Source organism: Tiliqua scincoides, chromosome 5 (genome assembly GCF_035046505.1).
Source record: "Tiliqua scincoides isolate rTilSci1 chromosome 5, rTilSci1.hap2, whole genome shotgun sequence".
Classification (NCBI taxonomy): domain Eukaryota; kingdom Metazoa; phylum Chordata; class Lepidosauria; order Squamata; family Scincidae; genus Tiliqua; species Tiliqua scincoides.
The window spans coordinates 131,263,918-131,290,607 of record NC_089825.1 but is presented as its reverse complement, the minus strand read 5'-3'; the positions used below and the strand labels follow the sequence as shown (position 1 = coordinate 131,290,607).

Genomic DNA, 26,690 nt, shown 5'->3' with positions numbered 1-26,690 from the left:
AAGGCACACCACTAGTGTGCCACTGCACAGTGGTTGAAATGGCTGTTTTAGAAGATACGATTCCTAGTTCTATTCAACAGCCAAAATCTGAAAATGGAGAAGTTCCCATTGTTGTTATTTCAACTTTACAGGACCACTAAGGCTGCATCAGGCTAAATCCTTTGACACTTTGCCGAGAGTACAGCCCACCAAACTCCATGGACTTTCTGCTAAATACTCATGTATAGGATTCAGCTCTTTATTGAGTTATTACTAACTATCAATTTTTACGCAGTCACAAGCAAAATACACAAAAATCAATCAATCATCTATGGTTGGCAACCTTCAGTCTCGAAAGACTATGGTATAAGCCTACAGCACCCGGTATTCCCAGGCAGTCTCCCATCCAAGTACTAACCAGGCCTGACCCAGCTTAGCTTACGAGATCAGACAAGATCGGGAGATAGTGTTCAGTATAGGGAGATGGTTGGCAACCTTCAGTCTCGAAAGACTATGGTATAAGCCTACAGCACCCGGTATGCCCAGGCAGTCTCCCATCCAAGTACTAACCAGGCCTGACCCTGCTTAGCTTCCAAGATCAGATGAGATAGACATGCCTATATGCTAATCTATCTATCTATCTATCTATCTATCTATCTATCTATCTATCTATCTATCTATCTATCTATGCTGAAACGCGATTGATATCGTTTGAGCCCATGAATCCAGGTGAATTATTCAGGTGAATACAGAAGCAGGACATCATTACACTGGAATAAAAACTTGCAAAATGCACATATGCAACAGTGTTTACTGCATAAATGAGATTGTCAGGGATGAACATAAGAACAGCCCCTCGTTCATAAGACATGAAAATTACCAACCGGTTGGATGAAGCCCAGGAAAAAATAAACAAATAAAAATATTAGCCAAGATACTCACAGAGGAAAGGTGGCAGTACCAGTGTTGGTGCCCGAGTTCCTTGCAGAGCATCTTTCCCACATTGGTGATACACTAGGACAGGGGTGGCCAACCTTTTAACTTTAAGGATCCTGGACCTTTAACAATCCTGGACCTTCAGGTGAAGCAGCTGAAATTCCCTCCTCTACACAATTGTTAAAGGTCCAGGAGCCCTAAAGTTGAAAGGTTGGCCACCCCTGCACTAGGACGACAAGTCCTAGCATCCCCTGTGAGAAATTAATGCTCTGCAGTGCATACTGTTCCCAGGAAAGGGACCCTTCCCTTCCCTTTCCTTACCCCTTCTCCTCTTGCTGGGAACACAAAACAGAGCATCATTTCTCCACTGCTGCTGCTGAGACTTTGAGGGCGCAACCCTAACTGGCACTTATGCTGGTATAGGTGCCCCGAAGGCGTTGCAAATGTGCTGTAAAGCACATTTGCGCTGCCTTAGGCGGGAGCCATGTCAGCGCATTCGAATGCGCTGACGTGCGGACAGAGGCAGAAGCCTCTGCCGTGGCTCCCGCGCCACCGCTTGTGTTGCTGCAAAGGTAGGCATGGGAGGGCATGGGGAGGGGGTGGGAGGGGGCATTTCTGGGCAGGGGGAGGGCGGGCCCATGGGCGGGCGCACTGGGAGCCAGGGGCGGGGCTGGGACCCAGCAGTTATGCCGGATCCCAACTCCCGTCCCTGGGGTGAATGGAGCGGCTTCCAGTTGCTCCATTCTCCTCGGACGTGCACTACCTGCAGAGTTGGCGCAGGTCAAGGAGACCCATTGGGGCGCACAGCCCTTACCCACGGGTAAGGGGAAGAGCTTCCCCTTGCCCGTGGCTGAGCCGCTGCAGCCAACAAACCTGTGTTGGTTGCAAGGCTCATGGTACAGAACCTGGCTTTGACTCAGCTCATTTGCCTGTGAAGCCCATTACATTCACAGGAGTAAGCAATTCCAGTGGCTCAATTAACCAATCACTTGAGTAAAGCTGGGTCAATAGTAGAGATGGTTAAAAGCAGACCCAGGAAACCTTCCCCCCACCACCCCATTGCCTAATTGGTCTAAGACTAGTGCCCTGGGCCATCTGCCTGACCTGCTAGGTGTGGCTGTAAAGGCTGAGGTTCTAGACTAGTAATTAGGTATGGAAAAAAGGGTGATTAGCTGAGATGCAACAGATCTGGTTCTCCAGAACTTCCTCAGATACCTCAGTGCAGACCTTGGTCATCTGATATGAAGCTTTTTGGTGTTCAGTATGCATTTTGGAATGACAGGAATCAGCCTGCAAGACCAAAGAGATGAGGAGGAAGATGGAAGAGGTATGTTTTACACAAGACCTTTTAAATCTGATAACCTAGTATGCAGGGAATATGCAAATCACCCCTTCATTACACTTCTCCTTAAGTAGGAGCTCTTGCCTTCTGAGTCCGAATTGTGGGGGACATAACAGCTGCAATGGAGTTCTCAGTCCTCTCTCTCTTTGTCTTCTTCCTCCTTAAGAACGGTCAGTCTTCATAATGGGGATTTTCTCTCTTCTATATGAAAAAGGATCTAGTAGGGAGAGAGGATGTGGGGGGAGGGGCAATTGCCACTTGCCTGATTCATTTGATGTCCAGGATCCCTTTGCCAGAATTCCAATGATGACATGATCTGACAATTTCACCAAGAATTTTTTTTTTCCTTTGAGAGGAGATTCAGACTATGCATTTTGCATTAGTTAAAGGAAAGGGTGAACAATGCTATCCAGCTATTGGGAATACTTTCAGATTCCATACGTTGAAAATAATTTTAAGATTATATCTATCTATCTTGAACCAATCACATTTTTCCTCTCTTATACCCTGCACATGCCTGATCTCATCTGATCTTGGAAGCTAAGCAGGGTCAGGCCTGGTTAGTACTTGGATGGGAGACCGCCTGGGAATACCAGATGCTGTAGGCTTATACCATAGTCTTTCGAGACTGAAGGTTGCCAACCAATTTTGATAAAATCTTATAATTTTGATAAAATACAGCACATTTTTTCTGTCCTTCTTTCTTCCAGGGGTCCTCTCTCAAATTCGACTGACTGAGTCTGACAGAGGAATAGTGAAGCCTGGGGAATCCTTAAGACTGACCTGCACTGTGTCTGGTGCCACCATCACTGGTGGGCATGGTCATTCCTGGATCCGTCAGCCTCCCAGCAAAGGACTGGAATGGTTAGGATGGATATACTACAGTAGTTCAACCTGGCACACCAGTTACGCCTCAGCCTTCCAGAGCAGGGTCTCCCTCTCTTCTGATGCTTCCAAGAATGAGTATCATCTCCAGTTAAACTCCATGGCAGCTGCAGACACAGCCACCTATTACTGTGCAAGAGACACAGTGACTCAGAGAGAGTCTGGCATAGTACAAAAAGGGGAAGCAGGAACTGCCTGACATTTGTCTGGTGTTGCAAGTTCTTCATTCATACCCCTATTTCAGGCTAGAGGGGCTCATAGTGATGCTATTTTTCTTGTATACCTGAAGGGGGCACTCCAAACACAGCCATACTTGGATTCCGGTCGAAATCCAAAATTGTGGCTTGACTATTGCGGAAACTGTGGTTTCTGGGGGGAGGGGAGACTTCCTTTTAACGTTCAGCATCCCCTGAATGACATGTGCATTAATAGTGCCCACAAGAGCAGACTGAAGAGTCATCATTGTTTCAAATTGCAATCTTTTGTGATCACCCTTCAGACAATGCATTTAAAAAAAGAACCTGTTTGGCTGACACTCCTGATTCTTTTTTCCACCACAAGTTTAACTCCAACAAGTGCATAGACTCTAATTCCAACCATTACTACCACTGTTACCCCTAATTTTTCCCCAGAGCATGCAGAGCCCTACAGAGGCTGCATGAAGGTAGCAAAGTTCACAATCAAAAATGGCCATAATTTAATAGATGTAGATTTGATTTTTTTTAAAAACTGCTTTAACACTTTTTTTTTTTTTTTTTTGTATTGGGGAGTGTCCCAGAATCAAATCCCCATGAATACTGAGACAGAACCTGTATTCTTAGAATTACAGGCATGCCCGACTTTTGACTTCCTTCATTTTTGGCAAAGTTCATTTTTTGATGTTCCACTCTTTCAACACATTTCAATTAAGGAGGCACGCTAGCAATGATTGTCATGCCTCCTCCCCCATCAGCCGGCAGCAGGGCTTTGCTGCCAGCTGATTGGCTGGCTTGCCTTAGGGGGCGGGACGACTGAGCTGTTTCTAGTGCGCAGGCGCTAGGTTCAGCTCAGTCCATTCCTGGGAAGCGACCCCCACTTGCCCACCCTGTAGCTATTCTGGGATTAGCTGGTTGCTCTCTGGAGGACCGGGTAGGAATTTTTTAATCACCATCTGATTGGCCCTATGATGGTGTTTGTTTTCGCCTACCTCAGACTGGCTGTGGAGCACGTTTGGGTTTGCAATATATCTCTTTAACGCCCTGGTCACTGGCAATAGAAGTGCGGGGTAGGTAGGCAGAAGACCTTCTCAGTGTCCAATCTAAGTCAGCAAGGACAGGGGTGAACCAGAACTGCTCCCATGATGCTGGAGTGGCTCGAGGAGGCAGGCTGGCTAGCTCCTTGTCTGAACTTGGGGGCCTTGCAGGGGTGACCTGAAGGCATAGCAGTTCGGCTGACTTACCCTCTTCGGGCGACGGTGAAAGGCGGGCTTAATAACAATTGAGCTACGCCTGGAGTCAGGTGGACGCCCTATGAGATTGGGGGACGTAGACGGCTAGGGCCGTTTCCCCCACTTAGAACCCCACACTTGGGATGGGTATTGTTTACCCTGTTTTTTGCCTTGTTGCTATCTGGTTGTAAGTTAATAAAGTGGCCCATTTTAATTCCATACCTGTTGTCGGCTGTATTTATTTGGGGAGTGCATGGTAATAATCAGAAGACATTCATTCAATGTATGTTTCACCCTTTCAACCTCTCTCTGCTGGTCTAAAGGCTAATATTGCCCTCCCCCAGGTTGATTTGCATATGACAGTGGTGATTCAAACTGTTTTGGGGTGTGTGTGTGTGTGTGTGTGTGTGTGTGTGTGTGTGTGAGAGAGAGAGAGAGAGAGAGAGAGAGCGAGCATACCAACTTTAGCTCCCATTCTATTCCCATTCTCGAAGGTGTTAATGAGTGTCCATTTGCAGAAATCCTTGTGTGTCAGCAGGAATTTTCAAAATAAAAAAGTCATTTGCAGTTTGCTAGCTAAAAAAGCATTGGAAGCAACACCTGTAAACTAAAAAAAAAAAAAGACCAGGTTTCGCTTTTCAACCATCTCCGCTTTTCACCACTGCTCTGGTCCCTAACCTGTCTAATGAGCGGGGAACACCTGTACTTGTCCTACTCCATATAGATATGGGAACCAGGGGTTCTTCATCAGCCAGATAAGATATACTCACAAAACAGTGCAAAAGAGAACAGCCATAGGATGATAGCATAATAAGATAAAGATAATAGAATTATGAGGATAATAGCCAGGCAGAACAATCCAACTCCCCCCCCCCCACTCTGGCCCGAGCTGGCAAATGTTCCCAAGTGTCATGAACATACCGCAAAGCATGTTTGTGGCTACTTGGGAGCCGGCTAGGCCAGTCCATGGACTTGTGTAGGTTTGCCAGTGCTGGATCCTGCCCCAGAGCAGGTGCTAGCTTGTGCAGGCTGGAGCATGGGATGGGAGAGGTTGGTGGGAGGACAGAACAGAGGTAGGGAGGGAGCATTTTTAGGTAGAGGGAGGGCAACCTGAGAGGTGGATCAGGCCCCTGAGGCAGTGATACGGCTGGGGCGGTGCAGGCCAGATCCAAACTCCCATCCCTAGCTGAACCAGCATCACATGGCCATCAAATTTAAGTCCATTAAAGTGCAGGTACAGATCCAAGCAACCCCATAGGGTGGATGGCGCATGACACAGGGTAAGGGAAATAAAATCCCCTTACTTCAAGTTGCACTTCAGTCCAGTCCTACCTTGCACTGAAATAAACACAGGCAACTCGCTCTGCCTGTTCCAGCGCAAGTTAGGATTGCACCCTACATTAGACATGTTTAAGGTGGTAACTAGAATGAAGGAAACACATTGCTGAACAACAAGGGCTGCACTGGCCCTTTGACCAGTACTGGTGTCACCCCCTCCCCTAAGTGTGGTCTGCACTCCTCGACCCCTGCTGAGATGCCACTGAGTCTCGGCCTGCCCTGTGAGAAAGTCAAGTTCTGCAAACTGTTCCTAGTAAGCAGACCTTTCCCCATTTCCTTTCCTTTCCTTTCCATTCCTCAGCTTGCTCAATTGTTGTTGTGAACTGTTGTTTTTAAACTATTTAAGGCCCAGTCTCATCCAACTTTCCAGCACTGTTGGGTAGATTGGGTCCACGAAAGGGGCAAGTTCAGCAACAGCAGTGCCCACCAAATCTGGACCCTCTTCTCAGGCCTGATGTGCCTTCATGGGTCAACGTGAACATGTGATATCATTGGCACAAGCCCAAGTTGACCCACTAGGCCTTCGGGGGCTTACCCTCATACAAGGAAACATATGTTCTCTTACACCAAGGAAGCCTCCTGAATCCCATGGGATTCAGCTGCGTTGGTGCCACTGTATTGCTGCAGGGTTAGTTGTGTGAATTGGGTTTCCTAACATACATATGTGTGGTGGTTCCAAAATTGATGTCACAGAGAGGTTTGTCCTTTTTCTTTCCATCTATCTTTAACTTCTCATCACATAGAAAAGAAAAAGAGAATGAAAGAGAGCGGACCTCGAGGAGAAGGCAGGAGCAAACCCTCTACCCCACCCTGAAGCCTCCTTCCACTGGTCCCTTTGTACTTTATAGTTCATAGCTTGCGGGCAGAAGGACTGATGCAAATCTCCCAAGGAGGATGTGGTTTGTGGAGAGTCCTTCTTCAAAAGAGAGGCCCTCAAATTAGGGAGCCTCAAAAACTTCCAGGTCCAAAGGCTCATCCTCCCTGCCGCTAAAAACATTTTCCCATTAGCAGAATGAAATTATTGCTATCCTCCTTGTTTTTCTTGGTGGTCATTTCAAGATGTAGGCAGACATTTGGGTCAATATTTAGTTTTCTTAAGACACAGTTTAGATGATGTACTTTATTCATTCCCGTGTTCTCTTTCCAAGGTGCCCTTTCGGACATTCAGCTCACGTCATCTGGTCCAGGAATGGTGAGACCTGGAGAGAATCTCAACTTGGTCTGTAAAGTGACAGGTGTTGCCATCAATTCTCAGAGTTATATTTGGGAGTGGATCCGCCAGTCTCCAGGGAAAGGTCTAGAATGGGTGGCCCGCATATACCTCTACGATGGGAGCACATCATATGCCCCTTCTCTGAAAAGCCGTGCAACCATTTCTGCAGACACCTCCAGGAATGAATTCTCCCTCCAGCTGAACTCCCTGACAGCTGCTGACTCAGCCATGTATTTCTGTGCCCGATATGACACAGTGGGGCCAGTGCAAAGGAGGGATGTACAAAAAGAGGAAGCTGTTTCAGAAGATAGAACTTCCACTTCTATGCAAAGGTCAACATCAGAAAACAAAGAAGCCCCCATTACTGCAATTTCAACTTTACAGGACCACTAAGGCTGCATTGGGCTAAATCCTTTGCACACTTTCCTGAGAGTAAGGCCCATAAGAACAGCCCCACTGGATCAGGCCATATACCCATCTAGTCCAGCTTCCTGTATCTCACAGCGGCCCCACCAAATGCCCCAGGGAGCACACCAGACAACAAGAAGACTTGCAAGGCCTACTGGGAATTGTAGTTTAAGAACATAAGAACAGTCCCACCGGATCAGGCCATAGGCCCATCTAGTCCAGCTTCCTGTATCTCACAGCGGCCCACCAAATGCCCCAGGGAGCACACCAGATAACAAGAGACCTCATCCTGGTGCCCTCCCTTGCATCTGACATAGCCCATTTCTAAAATCAGGAGGTTGCACATACACATCATGGCTTGTACCCCGTAATGTGCAAGAGGCACTTTTTCAAGTGGGTGCTCCTTTTTTTAGCAGGGGGAGAGTAACTGGCCCACCTCACCCCAGCACTGTCTGTTCTAGTGGCTGTCTGCTGGTATTCTTTTGCATCTTTTTAGATTGTGAGCCCTTTTGGGACAGGGAGCCATTAGTTATTTGATTTTTCTCTGTAAACCGCTTTGTGAACTTTTAGTTGAAAAGCGGTATATAGATAATAATAATAATAATAATAATAATAATAATAATAATAATAATAATAATAATAATAATAATAATATTAATGGATTTTTCCTCCAGAAACTTGTCCAATCCCCTTTTTAAAGACGTCCAAGCCAGATGCCGTCACCACATCCTGTGGCAAAGAGTTCCACAGACCAACCACACGCTGAGTAAAGAAATATTTTCTTTTGTCTGTTCTAACTCTCCCAACACTCAATTTTAGTGGATGTCCCCTGGTTCTAGTGTTATGTGAGAGTGTAAAGAGCATCTCCCTATCCACTCTGTTCATCCCCTGCATAATTTTGTATGTCTCAATCATGTCCCCCCTCAGGCCCACTGAACTCTATGGACATTCTTCCAAATTCTCATATGTAGGATTCATTTCATTAGGTGTGGCTGTAAAGGAGACCGCAGACCACTAAGGCAAAAATTGGAATCATCGTGGACCACATCCAATCAGGTGGGTGACCCTGGAAGTTTTGGTGAACAGATGCAGCCTGGAGGGGATGAGACCAGCCCATGGGGCGACACCATTCCATGGGGTGATGGCCTGACCAGTTGGCCTCACCAGTTGTCACCTCTGATCAGAAGCACTTATTAAAATTACCAAAGGCTGATCTTTGGGCAGGAGGTCTGGTCTAGAGGGTAGAGCCTCCATTTGCCTGAAGATAACATCTGAAGGTCGCCAGTTCGAGGCCACCGGCACCGTGCGACCTTGAAGCAGCTGACAAGCTGAGCCGAGTTATTCCATCTGCTCTGAGAATGGGAGGATGGAAGCCAGAATGTGAAATATTTTGAGACATACAAAATTATGCAGGGGATGGACAGAGTGGACAGGGAGATGCTCTTTACACTCTCACATAATACCAGAACCAGGGGACATCCACTCAAATTGAGTGTTGGGCAGGTTAGGACAGACAAAAGAAAATATTTCTTTACTCAGCATGTGGTCGGTCTGTGGAACTCCTTGCCACAGGATGTGGTGCTGGCGTCTAGCCTAGATGCCTTTAAAAGGGGATTGGACAAGTTTCTGGAGGAAAAATCCATTATGGGGTACAAGCCATGATGTGTATGCGCAACCTCCTGATTTTAGAAATGGGTTATGTCAGAATGCCAGATGCAAGGGAGAGCACCAGGATGAGGTCTCTTATTATCTGGTGTGCTCCCTGGGGCATTTGGTGGGCCACTGTGAGATACAGGAAGCTGGACTAGATGGGCCTATGGCCTGATCCAGTGGGGCTGTTCTTATGTTCTTATGAAACCAGATCAAGAAAGTAAAATCTGAATGTTGTGGTTCTTGTAAGATAGAACATTCTTTCAAAATTGTAAAAATCCCTACGGGGATTTAATAAGCCTGCCTATGTAAACCGCCTTGAATAAAGTCTTGAATAAAGTCCAGGAAAGGCGGTATATAAATACCTGTACTATTATTATTATTATTATTATTATTATTATTATTATTATTATTATTATTATTATTATTATTGTTGTTGTTGTTGTTGTTGTTGTTGTTGTTGTTGTTGTTGTTGTTGTTGTTGTTTGTGTGTGTGCTTGACCTCACAGACCACTTTCCAGGTCCACTTTCCAAGGAACTCTTTTCCATTAGGATATGGAAAAGACAGCGATTAGCTGAGATGTAAGAGCTCAGGTTCTCCAAATCTTCCTCAGGTATACCTCAGTGCAGACCTCAGTCTTCTGAAGTGAAAGCCTTTGAGCTTCGTTCAGAATGAATTTTGGCATGACAGGAATCAGGCGCAGGACTAAGGAGATGCAAAGGAAAGTCTTAGAAACAAAAGTGTCCTTTTCAAGGGAGTGGCAACTGGATGCTGGTATCTTGTCTTAGGTTCTTCCTGAAGCATCTGGTGGGCCACTGTGAGATACAGGAAGCTGGATTAGATGGGTGTTTGGCCTGATCCAGTGGAGCTCTTCTTATGTTCTTTCGGCCCAAATTCTAACCAACATTCCCACACTGACATAGCAGTGCCAATGGGGCATGTGTTGCATTCTGAAGTTGGACTGCAGTCATGGACGCCTCCTCAAGGTAAGGGAATGTTTGATCCCTCACCTTAGAGCTGCACTGCCCTTACCCCAGTGCTGGAAAGTTGGTTAGGATTGCACTTTTTGTTAATATCTGAAAACAAAAAATGCACAGGATATGCAAATTACTCCTTCCTTACATGCCTCCTTAAATAGGGAGCTTTTGCTTTTGAGAGCCCATGTTGGGAGGAAAACAACAGCTGAGATGGAGTTCTTAGTCCTCTCTCTCTTCATCTTCTCACTCCTAAAAAATGGTCAGTCTTCTTAACAGGAATTTTCTCTTCTATCAGAAAAGGATGCAGAGAGAGGATGCAGGGGAGGGCACCAGGATGCAGGTTGTGTCTTGTGGTGTTGTGTGCTCCCTGAAAGCATCTAGTGGGCTACTCTGAGATACAGGAAGCTGGACTAGATGGGCCTTTGGCCTGATCCAGTGGGACTCTTCTTATGTGGGGGCAAAGACCAGTTGCCTGATTCTTTTGATGTCCGGGGACCCTTTGCACAATTCCAGAAATGAAATTACTTGACTATATCACTGAGATTTATTTTTTCCTTTGAGCTGTAAACAGCACATTTTGTATCGGTTTCAGGGAACAATGATAACCAAGTGCTGGGAACAATCCTGAGACCTGAACAGGCTTTTTGAACCTACCACATTTTGTTTTATCCTATATTTTTTTTTTCCTCCATCTCAGAAATAAAGGACATTTTTCTTTCTTTCTTTTCAGGGGTCCTCTCTCAAGTGCGACTAACTGAGTCTGGCGGAGGAGCAGTGAAGCCTGGGGGAACCCTAAGACTGACCTGTACTGTGACTGGTATCTCCATCAATGATGGGTATGATCACCATTGGGTCCGCCAGCCTCCCAACAAAGGACTGGAATGGTTAGGGAGAATGTACTACAGTAGTTCCACTTGGAAGACCAACTATGCCCCTAGCTTCAGCAGCAGAATCTCCATTACTGCATATTATTCAATAATCAGTATTATCACCAGTACTGATAATCAGTATTCTCTCCAATTAAATTCCCTGATGGCTGCAGACACAGCCACCTATTACTGTGTACGCGACACAGTGACTCAGAGAGAGTCTGGCATCGTACAAGAAGGGGAAGCGGGGCTTGCAGTTGTTTTAATGAACAGTTTTCTGGTGTTGCGAATTCTCCTTTCTAGATAGGGTCTGCTGTTTCCTTCTGCGCCTGAAGGGGGCACCCCAAGCATTGCCACTGTTGTTCTTAAGAAATGCAAAGTTGAGGTTTGAGTATTGGGGAAATGGGATTTCCTGAAACAGAACCACTTCCTTCAAAGTCTTGAGTCCCCTGCATTAACTGTGCATTAGTAATACCAAGAAGAGCAGACTGAAAAACTATCATTGCCTTAAACCAGGATTGTCAAACATATGTATGTATGTATGTATCCCGGGGGCCAGATACAGCCCTTGAAAGCTTTTTATCCAGCCCTCAAGCTCTCAGTTGCTGAGCAGTGCTGAGGTGCTACTGCTGAAAAGGCAGCCCACATGAATATTGGGCTCTCCCTTATCTTGAAATATGATAAAGATTTGCGTATTTTCTCTTCTGTCATTTGCAGCTAATGAGTTCCTAAGTGAGAAAAATGCTTGATTTTGGTTATGACCTGTTTAATGACATCACTTCCTGCCTAATGACATCACGTCTTCCCCAAAGCAGGCATCATGAATGTTGTTCAGCCCTCTCTATGACACGAGTTTGACACCTCTGCCTTAAATGGTAACTACTCATGGTCATTCTTCATGTGATAGTGTGTTCCAAATGCATCAAAGCATCAAATGCATCTCTCATCCTTGATTCTGTTTTCCACCAAAAATTTCATTCAACAAGTTCATCTCATGGCTTCCAGGCGGGCCTGCACGTTCTGTCTTGTTGCGCCTGTCCTGCTGGTCATTCCAACCACTAACCTGCCACTGTCCAGCCAGAGGTTTTCCTTTGAGGTAGCACCAACTTTTGAGGCCTCCAAAAATAATACCCTGGGAAGAGGATTCCACTTCACTCTATTACCCCCTTCATGGCAGCTCCTCCTTTTGCAAGGTTGGCTGTTGGTGCTCCGTTGAGCTCTCTCATTCATCTTCCCTCTTGCTGGAGTCTGAATTTCTCATCAGCCTCAGTCTGGCATTTAAACCCCACTGAGGAAGAACTCGGGAACCCCCCTTCCTGTCCCTCTCTCCTCCTGAAAGTGTCTTCCCCATCCTTTCCTGCTTTGTCTTTCCCTGAACCTGCTTCTCATGAGTCCTGGCCAGTGTGGCTGTAAGATATGGTTATTTTCAGCCACCTGTCCAGGTTGTGGGAGGCAGCGTCCATGGGGGTGAGACTCACATCCGCCACCATGTTAGGTGCCATACGCAGCTGCCTCTCTTGCATAGGCTTTTGCATAGGTTCTAGAGGCATGAGGCTACTTTAACCCCCCATTGCGAGACAGCTAAAGGAGGAGCCAGTGGTTTGTTGCACTCTGGGAGGTGTTTCCCCAACCACAACAAAACGGTGTAGAAATTTTCATTCCCACTTGGTTACGCAAGTTGATTTCGCAACTTGAACAAATCCTGTCATAAGAACATAAGAACATAAGAACAGCCCCACTGGATCAGGCCATAGGCCCATCTAGTCCAGCTTCCTGCATCTCACAGCGGCCCAACAAATGCCCCAGCAAGCACACCAGATAACAAGAGATCTCATCCTGGTGCCCTCCCCTGCATCTGGCCCTCTGACATAGCCCATCTCTAAAATCAGGAGGCCGCGCATACACATCATGGTCTGTACCCCGTAATGGATTTTTCCTCCAGAAACTTGTCCAATCCCCTTTTAAAAGTGCCCAGGCCAGATGCCATCACCACATCCTGTGGTAAGGAGTTCCAAGGACCAACCACACGCTGAGTAAAGAAATATTTTCTCTTGTCTGTTCTAACTCTCCCAACAGAGTTTTAGTGGATGTCCCCTGGTTCTGGTGTTATGTGAGAGTGTAAAGAGCATCTCCCTATCCACTCTGTCCATCCCCTGCATAATTTTGTATGTCTCAATCATATCCCCCCTCAGGCGTTTCTTTTCTAGGCTGAAGAGGCCCAAATGCCGTAGCCGTAGCCTTACAACATAATCAAGGTAATTCCCCCAAATCTGATGCTTTTATCTATGCTAAATTAAAATCTCTGTCTCCAAACATCTATATGCCTCTAACCTTTCGCCTTCTAACATCAATGAAATTTGAATTATCCTAACCACCAAGGACTGAAATCTGGAAGCATGGAAGCATTTTCCATTGTAGGGCTTAGCCAGAGCAGCCCAAGAAGCTGAGTCTCAACATTGATCCATCCAGCTAAGTGTTGTCTTCACTTGCTCTTTAGGACCTTCCTGGAGACATCAGCTATTGAAGCTGTGAGCAAAGCATGTGCAACTCTTGAGTAACAAGAGTTGATTCTGATGTTATTTCCGTGAGAAGCAGAATTGTAGAGGAGGCAGACATCTCAGGGCCCCTTTGCCTACCACCAGACTTTGCCCTCAGTCAGAATCTGAAGATGGAAAATGTCCACTGTTGGGTCTTCACCATAATGAGAGCTGAACTCCCCTTCCCAAGAAGGAACAGGGCCACTGAGAGACGAAGGTAGAGGAATTTATGATCTTATGTTCTTAGTGATAAGTTCTACCTGCAGAGAGAATTAACCCAAAAATTCACATACAAAGGGATAGTAGTTTTGGAACAGCAATGTTTAGGAATGACCTGTTTTGATTTCACTATCTGGTAGTTTCTGACTATCCTATTGATTATTCTTATTATTAGTAATAGTGGTGAAATTATTAGTTAGTGCACATGTTGCACATGTCTTCAAAGCATGCCCAGTAACAAAACTGTTACTCTGCATAGTTCTAGAAACATGCATGTTTGTGTGTGTGACCTCGCGGACCACTTTCCAGGTCCACTTTCTGCAGACCTCTTTTCCATTAAGGTATGGAAAAGGGTTCTCCAGATCTTCCTCAGATACCTCAGTGCAGACCTCAGTCTTCTGAAGTGAAAAGCCTTTGGGCTTCTGAACTGAAAGCCTTTGGGCTTCATTCAGAAGAAGTGAAAGCCTTTGGGCTTCATTCAGAATGAATTTTGGCATGACGGGAATCAGGTGCAGGACTAAGGAGATGCAAAGGAATGTCTTAGAAACAGAAGATGCTTTCACAAGGGAGTGGCAACTGGATGCTGGTATCTTGTCTTGGGTGCTTCCTGAGGCATCTGGCGGGCCGCTGTGAGATATAGGAAGCTGGATTAGATGGGTGTTTGGCCTGATCCAGTGGAGCAATTCTTATGTTCTTTCGACCCAAATTCTAACCAACATTCCCACACTGACATAGCAGTGCCAATGGGGCATGTGTTGCATTCTGAAGTTGGACTGCAGTCATGGACGCCTCCTCAAGGTAAGGGAATGTTTGATCCCTCACCTTAGAGCTGCACTGCCCTTACCCCAGTGCTGGAAAGTTGGTTAGGATTGCACTTTTTGTTAATATCTGAAAACAAAACATGCACAGGATATGCAAATTAATCCTTCCTTACACGCCTCCTTAAATAGGGAGCTTTTGCTTTTGAGAGCCCATGTTGGGAGAAAAACCATGATGAAGTTATTAGTCCTCTCTCTCTTTATCTTCTCACTCCTAAAAAATGGTCAGTCTTCATAACAGGGATTTTCTCTTCTATCAGAAAAGGATGCAGAGAGAGGATGCAGGGGAGGGCACCAGGATGCAGATTGTGTCTTGTGGTCTTGTGCGCTCCCTGAAAGCATCTAGCGGGCCACTGTGAGATACAGGAAGCTGGACTAGATGGGCCTGTGGAATACCTTGCCACAGGATGTGGTGATGGCATCTGGCCTGGATGCCTTTAAAAGGGGATTGGACAAGTTTCTGGAGGAAAAATCCATTACGGGTTACAAGCCATGGTGTGTATGTGCAACCTCCTGATTTCAGAAAGGGGCTTTGTCAGAATGCCAGATGTAAGGGAAGGCGCCAGGATGAGGTCTCTTGTTATCTGGTGTGCTCCCTGGGGCATTTGGTGGGCCGCTGTGAGATACAGGAAGCTGAACTAGATGGGCCTATGGCCTGATCCAGTGGGTCTGTTCTTATGTTCTTATGGCCTTTGGCCTGATCCAGTGGAGCTCTTCTTATGTGGGGGCAAAGACCAGTTGCCTGATTCATTTTATGTCCAGGGACCCTTTGCACAATTCCAGAAATGAAATTACTTAACAATTTCACTGAAATTTATTTATTTATTCCTTTGAGATGTAAACAGCCCATTTTGTATTGGCTTCAGGGAACAAAGATAGCCAAGTGTTGGGAACAATCCTGAGACCTGAACAAGCTTTTTGAACCTTCCACATTTTGTTTTCTCCTATTTTTTTTTCCTCAACCTCAAAAATAAAGGACATTTTTCTTTCCTTCCTTTTTTCCAGGGACCCTCTCTCAAGTGCGACTAACTGAGTCTGGAGGAGGAACAGTGAAGCCTGGGGGAATCCTAAGACTGATCTGTACTGTGACTGGTAGCTCCACCAAAGATAGATCTGCTCACCATTGGGTCTGCCAGCCTCCCAACAAAGGACTGGAATGGTTAGGGAGAATGTACTACAGTAGTTCCACTTGGAAGACCAATTATGCCCCTAGCTTCAGCAGCAGAATCTTCATTACTGGATATTATTCAATAATCAGTATTATCGCCAGTACTGATAATCAATATTCTCTCCAATTAAATTCCCTGACAGCTGCAGACACAGCCATCTATTACTGTGTACGCGACACAGTGACTCAGAGAGAGTCTGGCATCGTACAAGAAGGGGAAGCGGGGCTTGCTGTTGTTTCAATGTAGAGTTGTTTGGTGTTGTGTGTTCTTCTTTCTACATATGATTTGCTGGTTGTAGGGGCTGATGTTGTCCTTATTTCCTTCTGTGCCTGAAGGGGACACTCTAAACATTGCCACTGTTGTTCTTTAGAAATGTGAAGTTGAGGTTTGAGTGTTGGGGAAATGGGATTTTCTTGAACAGAACCACTTCCTTCAATGTCCTGAGTCCCCTGCATTAACTGTGCATTAATAATAACATGAAAAAGTAGATTAAAAAAAACTCTAATTGCCTCAAACTATAACCTTTCTTGACCATTCTTCAGATGACAGTGTCTTCCAAATGCATTAATAAAACATCAAATCTAGTTATCAGCCCTGGTTCTGATTTCCACCATAAATTTCATTCAACAAGTCCATCTCATGGGTCCCAAGGGGTCTGAGGTGTCACTCAACCTGGAAGGGTTTTAAAAGTTTCACCTGCCAAAATCCCCTCCTATACTATGGTTAAAGGTACAGCCACTCTGTCCTTCATTGTAACTGGCCACCCTAGTTCAATCACATCTGTATTTCACACCATTTGATGGCATCACTGCATTTGATCACTTGATGTGGATTGACCCTATAGAAAATTATTGCGTTTGCAGTGATCTGCTCTGCCTGATTTCCAATCAGGTATTGGAAATACAGTGGTGCCTCGCAAAACAAAATTAATTCATTCCGCAAGTCGTTTCGTATTGCGAAAATTTCGTCTTGCGAAGCGCGGTTTCCCATAGGAATGCATTGAAATTTAATTAATGCGTTCCTATGGGCAAAAAAAGTCAGAACAAAGTCAAATTTGGTTTACAAAGTGTTTATTAAGTGCTCTTTAAAGGCATACATACTGTACAGAGGATTTCAAAAATTTCAAGCACAAAGCTTCAACTTTTTAATTTTAAAAATTCGTCTTGCGAAGCACAGCCATAGAAAAATTTGTCTTGCGAGTCACCAGAAAAATCGCAAAAACACTTTTGTCTTGCGAGTTTTTCGGTGTGCGAGGCATTCGTCTTGCGAGGCACCACTTGTACAGGTATGTGATAAAATTTCTTTACTCTCTTGCCAGCATGATACCCTATAAACTGTTATCTTTATTGATCCTGGCAGGCAAGAACCTTTATGCAAGCTTGTGAGAGTTTAGTTTCCTTACCCCCTTGTGACTTGTGTGTGTGTGTGGGGGGGAGGTGATCCCTTCTTCATTGCTTTTGTTTGAGATTTAAGCATATGTTTGTTGGTGCTTAATAAAGAAGCTTGTTTGACACTACAAAAGTTTGCAGCAAGCTGAATTCTTCAGTGAAGGGGCATGCCAGTGAACATGTATTAAACATGCTGTATTAAACATTACAAGTCAAACACTTTCCTCTTCTCAGAAACACACCACAAAAGTAGCACAGGATCACCTTGGTCTGCTGCAAATTCTGCCCCAAAGTGAAATATGTAAATGCAAATGTTCCTGGTATCAATCAAACCTTCCCCCAAACAGAAGGTAACAGGCATATTTTACTTCTTTTATTTTCATTTCATTTCTGATCCACATTTTCTTTCCTGTTATATACTTTCACTTGCTAGTTTTTGCCCTTTTCCTCCTTATAGGTAAGGCAAGCCATAGTACCGCATCTTCCAAAACATTTGTTCTCTGGGTTCGGAGACAAACAGAGATTGCTAAAGGTCAGTGCTTCTCTATTATACTGCGGTGTATGTAAATGTAGAGGGAACATCCTCTTTAAAACCGTCCTACAGTTCCCTTGCCCCTGTCATAAGCAGAGAGACAACCTATCTGTGCTCTCAAGCTTACCAGTCAAGCAATCGGAAGCAACAAGATTAAATGATGCTCTGGCAACACATTGTAATCTTCTTTGCAATTTGCACAGGTATTATTTCTCCTTTCCCATACAGACGCTGCTTGCTAGTGGATCTCCATAGCAGGTCACTATAAAGTTTTTTTTTTTTCTCCAGGTGTCCAATCAGAGATCCGTTTGGTGGAATCCGGAGGCGATATCAAAAGGCCTGGACAGTCCCTTCGTCTCTCCTGCCAAGCCTCTGGCTTCACCTTCAGAAGCTATGCAATGAGCTGGATTCGGCAAGCCCCTGGAAAAGGATTGGAATGGGTGGCATTTATACATACCAGCTCAAACCCCATTTATTACTCAGATGCAGCCAAAGGACGCTTCACCATCTCCAGAGAGGATTCAAATAGCCGAATGTATCTACAAATGAACAGCTTGAAACCTGAGGACACGGCCATGTATTACTGTGCAAGAGGCACAGTGGGAGGAAGTGAATCTAGGCGCAAACAAAAACCTTCCCCTGGTGGTTTTCAGTCTGCTGATCCTGTTAGAGTTTAATGAATTGGACATTTCAGGTCAAGATCACAATCAGCAATGGTCGTAATGAAGTTTTATTCACCCAGGCATCCCAAAAGCCCGCAAATCTCGCACCAACTTGTTAAAACAGAACCTTAGATGGGGAGATATTAAAAACCAGAACATTTAAATCTTCAGCAGCATTCATATATTTCTACCTCTATACAACTGCTAGCCAAAGCAAATTGGAAGAAGGTGCTAAAAACGTATACAAGCCCGCCACACAGTTTGGTGGTTGTGCATGAAAATACTGTAACTTCTCACACCTTTTCTCGTGTAACATGTGAAGTGGAGCTGGTAGATTTCTGCCAGCCCATTCCTATTTCTCGCCAGCCACAGCATGCAGTGTTGCTGACAAGAGTATGTGTGATGCGCTACTGTAGAGGGTGGGGTCAGACAGCCACAGAGAAGTGAGCAAAAAACTTTTTTTTTAACAAACTCGTAAGCTGACTGGCCACCAGTGGGTCTCCTTGGACCTATGCCAGCTCGCAGACTACTCTTAAGCCTGGAAGCACCCAGAGTTCCCAGCTGAAACGGCTACTGCAGAGTCCTATGGGTGCACGGCTAGCGCCGGGAGTTTCCTCGGGGTAAGGGCGTGCTTACTCCCTTACTCTCGGGTAAAGCAGCTGCAGCACCGGTGGGTCTCCTCAGATCCGTGCCCATTTTTGTGCAGCAGCACACCCGGGGGGGGGCGTGTCAGGCTGCCCGGGCAGGAGGGAGCACAGGATAGAATGGCAGAACCTACCGCCGTCTCCACCCACCTCCCGGGCCCGATCCTCCCCTCTCCCATGCAGTTCTGCCCTCCCTAGCCCCCAGAAGCCGCACTGCCACCTGGCAGTGCAACGTACCCCCAGCAGTGGTGCATTGTTCTTTTGCTAGCACTGGTCCCAGTGCCAACTGTTGCTGGCCTGGTGCCAGCGCTTCCTACTTAGGGGGTGCTGTAAACATGTTTAACAGCATGTTTATGACAACCAGCACTGGCGCTGGAGCTCAGACCCTAACTTAGACAAGATTGAGGTCATAATCTTAAGATTAAGGTCTAGAATGAAGGAAAAACATCACTGATCAAAACATAGTCACCCTGGTAGGATGTTTTAATGAAAGGAATCAGTTATATATTAGTTTTGTTTCCTTGGAACGTAAGTGCCAAATAGACTGAGCTGAAACCAAGAGCAGGGCCACTGTCTTCATTCGACGGACACTGTCTGTGTGTATGTGTGTGATACAGTAGTCAGATTCTTAACTTCCTTCTCATTACCAGCTGGTCCCGAGTGTTCAGCTGTGGTCTCAGCACAAGAATGTAACATTTAGGGGAAAAGATACAACCCAATAAACCAGCACTGGAGGCCAAGATGGAGAAGATCTCCACAGCCACCATGGCCTTTCCTTTGGTGCTCAGGTAAGTGGGAACAAAGGACAGCCACACACTGCAAAAGACCAGCATGCTGAAGGTGATGAACTTGGCTTCGTTGAAAGCGTCTGGCAACTTCCTGGCCAGGAAAGCCACCGTGAAGCTGATGATGGAGAGAAGTCCCAGGTAGCCCAGGACCAGATAAAACATGATGACGGATCCTTCACTGCATTCTGCTATGGTTTCTTGGGCCAATGACTGCATGTCCAAGTGTGGGAATGGGGGAGAGGTTGCCAGCCACACCCCACAAATGCCTCCTTGAATAAGAGAGCAGGAAAGGACAATAGAGTAGGCCAGTCTTTTCCCCACCCACCTCCTCATGCTGGACCCTGGTTTGGTGGCCATGAAAGCCACCACCACAGTGATGGTTTTGGCCAAGACACAAGAAACGGCCACTGAGAAGATGATGCTGAAAGCAGATTGTCGGAGTAAACAGGTGACCGTCTTAGGTTTTCCAAGAAAGAGGAAGGAAGAGAGGAAGCAGAGCAGGAGAGAGATGAGGAGAGTGTAAGTTATATCCCGGTTGTTGGCTTTGACTATGGGTGTCTCCTTGTGCTTAACAAATAATCCAAGGATCAGCCCAGTAAGCAGAGAAAAAGAAATAGCCAAGAAAGCTAAACCGATCCCTAATGGTTCTTCATAAGAAAGAAAGATTATAGTTTTGATGATGCACCAGTTTTGGTCCTTGCTTGGATATTGACCTTGTGGACAATTGAAACAGTCATCCATGTCTGTAAAAGAAACGGAAAAAAAGGCCATTGTACCATCACCGGTCTGTTTACAAAGGGAACAATATATCAGTAAATAAATAAAAAGTTTTTACTTGTCTCTCATTGGCCTTCTGGTCAGCCCCTCTCCCCTGCAGGCATGAAGTCTGCTTGTCTTTAGCACAGCTACATGATGTGTAGTGAGAGGGCATTGGACCGAGCTATAATAATTAGTTTGAGTGCTAAAGAAATGTATCTCCGGACCAGATCAGACGGAAAGGATCTGAAGGCCTTAGCAGTGGACCTCAACAGGTGGGAAACCCTGGCCTCTGAGCGGCCCGCTTGGAGGCAGGCTGTGCAGCATGGCCTTTCCCAGTTTGAAGAGACACTTGGCCAACAGTCTGAGGCAAAGAGGCAAAGACGGAAGGCCCATAGCCAGGGAGACAGACCAGGGACAGACTGCACTTGCTCCCAGTGTGGAAGGGGTTGTCACTCCTGAATCAGCCTTTTCAGCCACACTAGACGCTGTTCCAGAACCACCATTCAGAGTGCGATACCATAGTCTTTCGAGACTGAAGGTTGCCAACAGAACTAAAGAAATGTGCACAGTGATAGTGTGTGCATTGATTTTTAATGCCATCATTACCAAGGTATTTGATGTTCTTGGGGCAGTCTGTAGATTGAGACTGCACCTAAGCGGTTCCACCCACAGTCTGGGCATCTGGAAATCAATTTAATTGATAGCTGTCATGCAAGAACCAGTCATGAGAATCAATAAATGAAGTCTTGACAGTGTTAGAGAGGTTTTAATTCCAACTCACTGGTATCACGTGAAGATGAGAAACTCGTACCGACTGAGAAATACCAATGAGAAAATATACCAATTCATTGACTGAGGCAAAGAAAAATGCCTCCTTTGGTAATTCTAGTTCAGCCATTTTCAGCCTTTTTCATCTCATGACACACTGACAAGGCACACATAAGAACATAAGAACAGCCCCACTGGCTCAGGCCATAGGCCCATCTAGTCCAGCTTCCTGTATCTCACAGTGGCCCACCAAATGCTCCAGGGAGCACACCAGATAACAAGAGAACTCATCCTGGTGCCCTCCCTTGCATCTGGCATTCTGACATAACCCATTTCTAAAATCAGGAGGTTGCGCATACACATCAAGGCTTGTACCCCGTAATGGATTTTTCCTCCAGAAACTTGTCCAATCCCCTTTTAAAGGCGTCCAGGCTAGACACCATCACCACATCCTGTGGCAAGGAGTTCCACAGACCAACCACACGCTGAGTAAATAAATATTTTCTTTTGTCTGTTCTAACTCTCCCAACACTCAATTTTAGTGGATGTCCTCTGGTTCTGGTGTTATGTGAGAGTGTAAAGAGCATCTCTCTATTCACTCTGTCCATCCCCTGCATAATTTTGTATGTCTCAATCATGTCCCCCCTCAGGCGCCTCTTTTCTAGGCTGAAGAGGCCCAAATGCCGTAGCCTTTCCTCATAAGGAAGGTGCCCCAGCCCCGTAACGATCTTAGTCGCTCTCTTTTGCACCTTTTCCATTTCCACTTTGTCTTTTTTGAGATGGGGCAACCAGAACTGGACACAATACTCCAGGTGTGGCCTTACCATTGATTTGTATAAAGGCATTATAATATCATTGTCACAAATTGTCAATATTATTGACACAAATTGTCAAGGCACCTCATTAGTTTTTTTGACAATTGACAAGGCACCATGCTGTCTCACATCTCCAATAGCCCTATTAATAGACCCTAGTCCAAACTCTCACGGCGCACCTGCAGACCATCTGCGGCACATCAGTGTGCCACGGCAGTGGTTGAAAATGGCTGCTCTAGCTGTCGCCATTTTGTCATCAGTTAAGAACTTGTGAACGCAACTCACAGTTTCCAGGTGTGAACCAACTCCATTGCAAAAGGAAGTGATCCTTGGAAGTGATCTCTTTTTAGGAATGTCCCATCAAGAATGGGCATGTGGTAGAAGCTTTCTAACCCTTCGGTAGCACAGCACCGACATGCCAAGCGGTACACCATAGTGAGTTAAACACTTCACACATTGACACCCACTTAAACCCCCTGCACCAGAATGTTTTGTGCATAATGTTACTTACCCTTTTGGTTAGAAATCTTTCCTCCTGGACAACGAACACAATCATGGCAGCAAAACTTCTCCCCTTCCTTCTTTCTCTTCTGAAAACCAGGGTGGCAGGACTCACTACACGTAGAAAAAGGAGGTGCCTATCCACAAAGATGGAGAGTTTTTAGGATGGAAAAAAAAAATTAGAATTCCTCTGCCCATAAGCTGATCTAAGAAGAAACAATGGATCAGTTGACATGGCATGATTCAGAATCTGTGATGCAAAAATCTGCCTTTTTTTTGCATTTACAGCACGATCCTATGCATGTCTATTTAGAAGTAAATCCCATTGTATTCAATGGGGCTTCCTCCCATGAAAGTTTGCATAGGATTTTAGCCTCGGTTTCGTCGCTGAGGATTTGAGACTAGAAAATCAGAATAGTCTGTTCAGGTGAGTGCCTCATCTCCCCTCAAAAAAGGGGTTCATACAAGTTTTGTAGCCTTTTTTCCCCCTTGCTCTATCACAACCTTGCAAAGTTTAATCAGGGCATGAAAAAGATTTACTATATATAAAAAACTATAAAATTGTACTCAAATGCTTTTTGAAATATGTTGTTGGCAACCTTCAGTCTTGAAAGACTCTGGTATCGCTCTCTGAAAGGTGGTTTTGGAACATCGTCTAGTGTGGCTGAAAAGGCCGATTCGGGAGTGACAGTCCCTTCCACAACGGGAGCAAGTGCAGTCTGTCCCTGGTCTGTCTCCCTGGCTATGGGCCTTCCTTCTTTGCCTCTTAGCCTCAGACTGTTGGCCAAGTGTCTCTTCAAACTGGGAAAGGCCATGCTGCACAGCCTGCCTCCAAGCAGGCCACTCAGAGGCCAGGGTTTCCCACCTGTTGAGGTCCACTCCTAAGGCCTTCAGATCCCTCTTGCAGATGTCCTTTGAAATATAGCTATTCAGCATTTCAGTGCATTATCTCTATTTCATCTCTGAATGGAAGAGGTGGCCAAAGTATCAAAGCTGATCAACAAAGTTTGGGGTCAGTTCAAGCGGCAAAAATGATTTCATCCATTCTGATACAACCCCCCACAAATACCCCAGAATCCACACCTGGTTAAAACCTGGGGGCCACACAATGATATCTTCATCAAGGATGAATTCGTTTCCTCCAAGACCCTTCGGATTCACCCTCCCAACTTTCACTCTGATAAAAGACTTGTTTGGGAACACGACGATGTTCATTATGTCGAACCCAGCTCCCATTTCTCGGTCATCATTGAACGACACCGTTTCCCCAGCTGAGTTGTTAAATGAAACGCCTTGAAGAAATGGGTGAAGCTAGTTAAAAGAAATAACAAAACAAAGGGATAACACAAACACGTTGAATTTAGGTTTACAATTGTCTCTCAGCTAGTATTAGGGAGTTTCTGCAACATGCACCTATCCTGAAACTGCAGGAATGTTGCAGTGGTAGGAAACAGTGACATTACAATTTACCTTTTTCAGGTGTCAAGTATAGGAGGTAAGATAAGAATACTGCATGTATACAATGTATAAATCTGCTTCCATTAGTTAGTCATGGAAGAGAAGTAACCTATTAGTAGTTTATGCACTGTCTCAGAACCATTCCATTTTGTGGCATTACCTGCCAAGGCTGAAGATTTAGAAGTTCAACGCTTTCACCCTCCACCATGGCTCTACGGCTGGATTTTGATGAGAACATGGCATTTAGAGCATGTGCTACAGCACAGACAGCATTGTAGATACTATAGCTATGGCCAGTCATGACCATTTCAAAAACGGACCCAGGAAGACTCTCCAGCTTCTCCTTCCCAGTACAAGTTTTATCCTCCTTCTCTGGCATGCTGGGATCTGGAAATGAACAGTCAAAAGCTTGCTCCCAGAAGTCCTTGAGAAAACCATCTCCTTTGCTCCAATGATGCTTCACCTTCTGAATAAATTCAGAGTGAATTGCCAAGGAAATTGCGCCTTGAAACAGTTGAAAATCCCAGTTTACTAAAAGACCTCTCAGCGTAAAATCAATCTGGGCTGTCATAATCCATACCTTTCCCTCATTATATTCAAGACCTGCTAAAACCATTAATGTGCTCAACCACATAATGGTCAGAGTTTCACCATAGATAATGAACGTTTTGGCCTTCGTTTCCTTGAAAGGTTGGAAAATATTGGAGGCCATATCGTTCAGTTCGTTAATGGTAAGCAAACGACCTTGGCTTGGGATTCTCTCTGTGAAGGCTGAGCAGATGCCATTTTGGGGCAGCAGTGGCTCTACAGCCTGCAAGAAATGATCTCCACTATCATCATCCACAACATAGAATCCAACCCACATCCATCCAAAATGCTGAAGTATTTGAATAATCCCCATATACTGATGGACTTCATTTGAGACCATTCGGTAAAAGGAAGGGTACTGCATTGAATCTCTCTCCCTTGGAGCAAATGATCCATATGTGATCTAAAACATAAAACGGCATTGCTTTATGCAATAAATAAAGCTACACATCTGATTCAATTTGTTTTTTGTTTGTTTGTTTGTTTTGTTTAGATCAAGGAAACTTCCGCTCAATATTTGGGAGTATAATTCAATGAATGAAAAATAGACATTGTCAAGAAATCTTCTCAATATCCTTGACTGCACTCTGATCATCCTGTTCCCTCAAACTTTCTGAAACCATACAGCATTAGGATGTCCTTAAATATATGACAAAGCTTGGTTTTTCTGTCAAACACAACCCCACCCACACAATTGTCCCTGGATGACAAGCAGAATATATGAAATAAGTAAAAATCATAATGTCCCCATGCAGAGGTCCAACCTGTGGGATCTTGTAGAGACCTAAGATATCTGCTATACAAAAGGAGATATCAAAACTCAGTCCCCCGATGACAGCAATGAGGTTTTTTTGGGTGTGATATTCGTAGTTTGGGACGAATCTAGGTGATTTGAAGAGGAGATTCAACGTGGTACGGTAGGTCATCCGTGCATCATAGTAGCTGTCACAGATGTGGAATCCAAGTGTGACATTGGGCAAAATCTTCGGATTCTTGTTTACCTCACTGACAGCAAATACCAAAGTGAGGACATGCTGGTAGAACTTTGTCACCACTCTGCAAACAGAATTAAACACTTTAAATGTTACAGTCCAGGGAATCATTTGGTCACAATGCTGGGTCACTCTGGTCTTAAATAAATCAGAATTGTCACCCATTTTGGAATGAAGGAAAACAAATTTACTATGGTAGAGAAGAACAGAGAGATGCCATCAAAGTGAACAGCACAGAGTGGGGGAGATAAAGCACACAGGTGTACAAATGGAGATGGAACATTTCTGAATTTGGGAAGTGCCATTGAAAAAAAGGCACAAGCAAGAACTTAGCAGAAAGTTAAGAGAGAAATGTTAAGTCAAATGTTGTGTAATTTCAATGAGCACATTAAATGGTAGACAACTGTTTTAGCCATCCCTATATTGCCAGTAGTGCTGGCATCAGGTTCCTGGAGGTCTTGGGACAATGTGTTGCCGGGGGGGGGGGGGTCTGATGTTAACCAAGCCAGTGGGTCTTCTGATAGGCATGGACCCTTAGTTAGTGCCCAACCTCAGCAACTTCACTACTATCTGGTCTGACCAGTGATAGTTCACGTCTTTCAGCAGATATCTTCCTCAGCCCTGCTACCTGAGGACTTGCATCTGTCAGGAATTGAATCTGAGACGTTCTATATGAGATCGGTGTTATAAAAGTGCAGTATTGGTTCCTCAAAAATAAATACATTTTCAATTTCTTTGCAACATTTACCCTAATTTTAGCTAAGCTAGCAGTACAAAGCTCCCATAGCTAATGAATGATGACCTCTGCTATGCAAATTCCTTACAAGTTATGAGCTTGTAAAATATGAAGGAACAGAAAACCATCCTGTAATAGTCCTTTCTCACTATGAAGAATTATTTGAACAAGTTTTCCATTCTCCTTCCAGTCTGGCCAATGTCCTGTTCTTGCATCCATTTTTAACAGGTTTTTGTAGACTAAGGGTACAATCCTAAACAGGTCAATTCAGAAGCAAGTCCTAGTGTATTCA

General features: G+C 45.0%; 1 protein-coding gene and 1 gene segment (V, D, J or C); one reads left to right on the top strand and one right to left on the bottom strand.

Annotated features, from left to right (window-relative positions):
- Positions 1 to 2,178: 2,178 nt before the first annotated feature.
- LOC136653544 (Ig heavy chain V region XIG14-like) lies at positions 2,179 to 8,931 on the top strand (the record flags this gene model as incomplete). The annotated part of the segment is given in 7 exon segments: positions 2,179 to 2,242; positions 2,968 to 3,287; positions 3,392 to 3,402; positions 4,010 to 4,022; positions 6,048 to 6,054; positions 7,112 to 7,374; positions 8,923 to 8,931. Coding segments are annotated over 7 exon segments (687 nt in total), but the record flags the coding sequence as incomplete, so codon positions are not given.
- A 10,682-nt stretch (positions 8,932 to 19,613) lies between these two features.
- Positions 19,614 to 25,010, bottom strand: LOC136654351 (vomeronasal type-2 receptor 26-like). The gene is made up of 4 exons (XM_066631318.1): positions 24,243 to 25,010; positions 23,708 to 23,935; positions 22,635 to 22,761; positions 19,614 to 20,524 (listed from the first exon to the last, which is right to left on the bottom strand). The coding sequence occupies exons 1-4, from the start codon at positions 25,008 to 25,010 to the stop codon at positions 19,614 to 19,616; spliced, it is 2,034 nt and encodes a 677-aa protein (XP_066487415.1).
- Between the last annotated feature and the right edge of the window lie 1,680 nt (positions 25,011 to 26,690).

Excerpts from the sequence above, each read along its gene's own strand:
- LOC136654351 (XM_066631318.1), bottom strand. The coding sequence starts at position 25,010 with ATGGTCTCAAATGAAGTCCATCAGTATATGGGGATTATTCAAATACTT. Across the intron at positions 22,762-23,707 it reads GGCCCCCAGGTTTTAACCAG|GCACCTCCTTTTTCTACGTG; the intron begins GTGTGGATTCTG and ends CTTTGTGGATAG. Across the intron at positions 20,525-22,634 it reads AAAGATTTCTAACCAAAAGG|ACATGGATGACTGTTTCAAT; the intron begins GTAAGTAACATT and ends TTTCTTTTACAG.